General features: G+C 38.4%; 1 protein-coding gene across 2 annotated transcripts in view; it reads left to right on the forward strand.

Annotated features, from left to right (window-relative positions):
• The first annotated feature begins 200 nt into the window (after nucleotides 1-200).
• LOC115215159 (E3 ubiquitin-protein ligase Rnf220) overlaps nucleotides 201-6,742 on the forward strand; it is a 172,742-nt gene continuing 166,200 nt past the window's right edge. The window contains exons 1-2 of one of the 2 annotated variants that reach the window (XM_029784335.2): nucleotides 201-339; nucleotides 4,146-4,816. In XM_029784335.2, the coding sequence (XP_029640195.1) occupies nucleotides 4,210-4,816 (607 nt within the window). In that variant the 5' untranslated portion in view covers nucleotides 201-339; nucleotides 4,146-4,209. Of the gene's footprint in view, nucleotides 340-4,098; nucleotides 4,817-6,742 lie in introns of those variants that run through there. The other variant, XM_029784334.2, reaches the window with a different exon arrangement.

Here is a 6,742-nt window from a genome sequence, read left to right on the forward strand (position 1 = left end):
GAGGCTCCCAAGTTCGATTTTCACTTAAAATTATTCAATAGTAATGTTTGTTGGTGAATAATGAATGAAAGAAAATAAAATGAAGAGGTAAAAATAAGTCAGAAAAACAAATTTAGTAAACATAAGTGTTAGAACAAAAATTGAATTCTTTATATAGAAGTAACGTTGGGGAACAAGAAAGATTATAAAAGACAGAAAAAGTTTAAAAAAAAGAGAGCAAAAAAAGCAAAAGCAAATCTGGCGCGATGTGAAGTTAAAGGGAAGCTATCCCAGGATGCTTCGATCGGCGATTTCAAGACGAGGCTGAAAAGAAGACTGAATGTAAGACTAAACTAAACTGTAAGTGTTTTGAAATTCTATCTCACGCTTTGCTGTCCCATCTCAGTCCACATTTTTAACAACTTCAATGAAAAACTTTTATTTAATTCTCCCCCGACAGTCAATGGCATTATTTTCTGGTTTCTATTTGCGGAAATGCGCCAAAACCGCACAGTCAGTCGGTGTGTGTCCACTCTGTGTGTTCCGCTTTCTTTCTCTCTCTCTCTCTTCTCCTTCTTGTCTATCAGCAAGCAAACGATAAAAGAAATATTTCCCCCCACCGAGTTCGATATTTCTCCCTCCCCTCTTTGCAATTCCTCCACTTTATCTATTTACATACGTAAAGCTCCTCTATACACACACACATATACATACCTCCACACACACACACATGCACGACCAGATGAATAATGTCTGGTTGTGTTACACACAAGCTTCTTCTTCGCCTTTACAAACCATAAATACACACAACACAACACACAACATCGCCGCACCGTTCGTTGTTGCTGCATCGACACCGGTTAAAAGCGAAATCCACAACAGGCACCGACCACCACCAACAAAACAACACCACAACCGTTTGTTTACAAACAACTTATCCTCGTCACTTCAATCCGACTGCATCAGGCATTTTGCCTTCATCGACGACTATTCTACTCGACTCTTAACATTAAACCATTCCTTTTTGCCGTTTGTTGCTGGCCTCTTTGCCATTTCAACATCCACAGACACAGTATAAAATATCGTTTAAAATATGCTTACATGTCCTTCCAAGATCTCTGATTCATTTCAGATCCTTAATTATGGTACCAGTACCGGGTCCAGTCTACGCTACTAGTACCCCTAATTATTTTTCTCAAGTGGAATACTGACTTCTGATGCTTACATGTTCCTCCAAGATCTCTGATTCATTTCAGATCCTAATTATGATACTAGTACCGGGTCCAGTCTACGCTACGAGTACCCCTAATTATTTTTCTCTAGTGCAACACTGACTTCTGATAATTTACTGTTAATGACGAGAAAGCAGGGACACCCCTGGGTACCAATGACGTTATAAATACATCGTCCTCCAGTCTACCCTTCGTTTTTCTATCAACTCCCTCAGATGAAGTTTAATTTCTACTCTGAGACTACTGCAGTAAAACGTTCAAACTTCTGTACATTTCCACCAACTTATATACATATGTGTCTGTATATCTATGTATATAATTGTTTGGGAGGGAGAGATCCAGTGTGTATATGTAAATGTATTATATACACAGCAAAATTAAGAAGAAATGTCACGTGCGATGTAAAGTTTTGTTTATCTGAGATACAAGCCAAATCGTGTGACTCATAACTGGTATTTAATTAATCGGGTAGCCTTGGCAGACTAGGGATGATATATACATCAACTCCCCGACTCTATCTGAACCCATCAAATAGAAGAAGACATTCAGTTTAGAAAACGTGAAAGTATGAAAGGTTACCCCAGTGACTGGTTCGTAACCAATCGCTAATGCTTTATTGTTCGCTTGTTCTAATATTGAGTCGATTTCGCCCCAGTAAAGGTCACCTGCAGACTTGCCGCCTATCCACACTGAGATTCCTCTCGTTTGCTTACTACAGCAGAAACGGTTTCATAAGCAGTAACCAAGACGGTCGACGACAGAAACCCATGAAAACACGGTGTTTCCTTTTTATGTATAGAGAAGCAATAAAATCAATTTACTATTTTCACAGTGCTTCATTAAAAACAAAATACCGATCAAGAACAAATTCAGTCCAAACAGAAATAGCAGCTAAATTCTCCCAAATCACACCCTGCCATACATATGTTAGTGAATGACAAAAAGAAGAAAAAAAAAAACAGGTGTTATGTAATCACTTTTATTAGCTTACAGCTAATGTAAGAGCGTAACACCTTTGATCGTTGATCTGCCTTGGAGTTTAAACAATAAACCTGCTATTATTTCCCCTCCCATCGTGTCCCCCCTCTTAATTTTTTTTTTTTTTAACCTTTACTAAAGTGTTTCTGCCACTGAAATATATTAAATATAGTTACGGCTTTTCATCCCACCTTTCTTGAAGGCGTGTGTCACATAATATAGCGATAGAAAAAAAAATTAGAATTTGTCACATCCATACCTTTCCCTGGGGCACGAAAAAGTAACTTAGGCACAGTGAAGGCGTAAATAAAGTTATGAGGTTTTGGGCCTTCCAGAGAGCGCTACATTGTCGTAAATCAAAGTAAAAATAGAGTGAGTCCAGCTGTGTATGGATACCGGGTTCCCTGATGTTGGCGCCTGTGGAAATGCTTTCAATTCGTCTATGTGTAAAGTTGAGTAGGAAAAGCTTCAGAACAAATTTTTTTTTTTTTTTTCAGTGTTGTTTAAAATCCATCAGTTTTCTTACCAACACACTTAGGAATATGTTTGTTGAGATCTTGTCCTGGTCTTGTAAAATTGTAGGTGTTCGTTGTTCTTGCATGTGCTAAGCTGTTGTTCAACTGCTGCTGTGGTCCGCACACGAAATGCCTCTGTCGCTTCCAACTCCCTAACTGAACAAACTCTTCAATCTACACAGGCCACTTTAACTTCCCACTCCTCCCACTTTATCACCTCCGCCCGTTCCTCTTCCTCTCTGTCCCGTCTTTCATCACTCCCTCCTTCACCATGTCTCTATCTTTCAAGTCTCCCCCCTATCTGTTCTGTCTTTCATCACTCCCTCCTTCACCATGTCTCTATCTTTCAAGTCTCCCCCCTATCTGTTCCGTCCTTCATCACTCCCTCCTTCACCATGTCTCTATCTCTCAAGCCTCCCCACTCTCTCTCTAATATATATCTATAGTTCTTTGAAATTTATTGATGCATAATATCTATCTACAGAGTAAGGTAACACACATACATACACACACGCACTCACCTAGCAAGCGCTGCACTTATATATATATATATATATATATCATAGGAAGCCGGACCTCCACACGCGTACACACACATGTCAGAGCCGAACCGACACCACGCACACCCTGAGAAAGAATCTCCCTCCCCCCCTCTCTCAGCTCCGTCACAGAATTAGCGATCGGCAGGAGGAGCAGCAGTGCTCGACGTAACTTCTCCTTCGCTGGCGATAAGTCAGCCGGTGTCAGTCTATTTCTAGTTTCCTCTGTATAAAGGCTCCTCGTGCATTCTGTGTCTCTCTCTCACGTACACATACCACCCAATAACAGTTGATCCGTCAAAGCCCGCAAGCACTGTCTTATATACATTCTCTATCCAAGTCTTCCCTTTTTACTAACGTTCTTCATTGAAGAAAAAAAAAAAAAGAAAAACGAAAGAAAGAAAGAAAAGGAAAAACGATAAACATTCAAAACTTAAAAGAAACTATTTTGATATAGTTAATTGTTTAAAGCGATTTATACACATGCCTGGATGTTTTGGAAAATATTTCTTACCTAAATATACTTCATATTTTGTTGTAGCTACGTTTAAGTTTTTTTTAATCCTAAATAGTTTTATAGGATTTTTACATATTTTCTAAACAATTATTCTGTTAAGATTTCAACGTATTCTTTTATAATTATTTTTTTATTGCTATTTTGTTTATCTATGTATATAATACATATGTATCGGTTTCAATCCAGTCCTCAGAGTAAATGTATAAATATTAACAGATATTGGAGTCGATATTTTTTAGAAAATGAGTTATAAAAGTTTTTAGAGCATAAATTTGGAAATTGAACATCAACTAAAGCACAACTTAAAATTTTTTTTTTTCTTTTTCCCGATATTTTTTTTTTAAATATTGACCATGAGTAACGTGTCAAATTTTGCCATGTTTAGGTTGAACTTGTGGACGAAACCATTTCTTGGAGTGGCACCCCAAGGAACATCTGGAGGCCGGGGTATGGATAGTTCGTCTTTTGTTCCAAACCCGTTGACCTCTCCGGCGTTGATGGTTTTAGCATCAACTTCTGATAGTGGTCACGATACCAACCGTCTCTCCAGCTCTCACCATTTCTCAGGACAAAATGTTGACAAGGATCCTACGCCTGGTGCCTCTTTCAGCACCTCATCATTCATGTACCGTCCAGGGGAGCCTTTCGCTCCACCACTGTACGCTCCTCTGCCGCCCTATGTCCAGTCCAATCACTTGGATCGTGGAGTGAGTATTATCAACAGTGGTGGCGGGAGTGCTTTCCGACCTGTAGCCAGTTCCTCGGACTGTGGAGTAGATGAGTATCAGTCGGCATTTTTACCAACCAAGAAGAGCAAACAAGAAGAAAGTTCAGCATTAACAACTCTGTACAACCACTGTAACAACGCCAGTGAAAGGTTGGTGGAACAGGCCTCTTTTGGTCACTCGAGGGAGGAGAAAAGTAGTCACACCACTGTCAAAGAAGAGAGACCATCTAGTTTATGTTCTGGCTCATGTGATACAAACTCTGAGAGTCACTCAGAGTCGGGAGATCATACGGAACGTGCCACACCTGATGAAGGCAGAAACTTAAGAAGTAAGTACAACTTTTAATTCTTCCTCATTTCAACATGTCATTCTTCAACAGTCTTTTGCATTGTCACTAATATTTCATTCAATCACTTTGCAGGTATATATGTTTGTGTCAGTGTCGTTTGCTTCTGTATTCGTAGAATACTTTCCCTTTAAATCCATATTGGAAACATTTCGAACTTTTATTTTAGTTAAGTTTCAGATTGTCAACTTATGACCACCGTGCCTTATATTTAAATGGGTGTGTGCGTATGCATGTTTTAAATTACATGTTACTACAACAGATACTATACTACTGCATTGTATGTTTCTTGATGTTTTCTATTTAAAAAAACAACCAAAAAAAAGATCAGTTATATCATGATAAATGAGAAAAGAATGTCTTTTCAAACTTTTTAGACAGTGTTGATATTTGTTTAATATAGCTGTGTTTTTAAACTTCTAAAAACTTAAATGACAAAATATCTTTTCACATGTAGCCATACATCTGTGTATGTGATGTTTTTATATACATAATCCTTATTTCTGCATATATAATATAAAAGAATAATAAATGTCTGTATGTATTTATGTATGCTTGTACATGATGGCAGAATCATAAGATCATCGATGAAAATACTTTAGGGTATTCAAACTCATTACATTCAGAGGTCAAATCTTACTGGGGTCAGCTTTGTCTTCTTATTGGACAGATAAAATAATGCAGCAGTTAAATAGTAGTCAATACATCGAAACTGACCTAATGTCCAGTTGTACATTTACCTTTTATGATAGATATTATCTCTTCATGAATCTATGGGTGTAATATACAGACGTCGGCAGTTGTATTAAGGGAAAAGTAAACACAAATGTTGCAAAACCCAAACTATGCAGGAGTGGCTGTGTGGTAAGTAGCTTGCTAACCAACCACATGGTTCCGGGTTCAGTCCCACTGCGTGGCATCTTGGGCAAGTGTCTTCTGCTATAGCCCTGGGCCGACCAATGCCTTGTGAGTGGATTTGGTAGACGGAAACTGAGAGAAGCCCATCGTATATATATGTGTATGTGTTTGTGCTTGTCTCCCTAGCATTGCTTGACAACCGATGCTGGTGTGTTTACGTCCCCGTAACTTAGCAGTTCGGCAAAAGAGACCAATAGAATAAGTACTGGGCTTACAAAGAATAAGTCCTGGGGTCGATTTGCTCGACTAAAGGCGGTGCTCCAGCATGACCGCAGTCAAATGACTGAAACAAGTAAAAGAGTATGCAGTTTATATTGTGACTCATTCGCTACACTTTCCAAGGGTCATTCTCTGTCAAGACACCCTACTGTAACCATGAGTTCGTTTTGATTATGCAATTGAGAAAACCCATCTGTAAAGAGGCCTTGTATACAAACACATATATACATATGTATATTGTAGGATTCATAATCATGGTTTTATACAAGGACAATCTTGCCTGTGTAGTAAGGAGTACAAGTGTCTTCCACAAAAGCCCTGGACCAACCAAAGCCTTGTGAGTGGATGCAGTTGACAGAAAGTGAATGAAGCCGATTGTGTGCGTATGTATATATGTATGTGTGCGTATATATATAAATATACACACATGCACACACACACACATACATGAAATGTTTATATGCATATGTGGTGTGTGTGCAAGTGTCTCCATGGTGTGAAACCATGTGATAGTTGTAAAATGATTGTCACCGATATTCAAGTAGTGTCATTCATTTCCTATATTCTGTACGAATATCTTGACCATGCTTGGAAATATTACCTTGCTTCTAAATAAGTGAAGATTGATAACAAGAAAGGCATACTGTTGTTGAAGATCTGCCTCAGTAGACTCTGTCCAGGCCTTGCAAACATGAAAAATGGATGCTGATGGTGATGAGCATATATATATATATGTATATATATATATATGCATATAAATATATGCATATA

The sequence above is a fragment of the Octopus sinensis genome, linkage group LG8 (assembly GCF_006345805.1).
Source record: "Octopus sinensis linkage group LG8, ASM634580v1, whole genome shotgun sequence".
In the NCBI taxonomy this organism is placed as follows: Eukaryota; Metazoa; Mollusca; class Cephalopoda; order Octopoda; family Octopodidae; genus Octopus; species Octopus sinensis.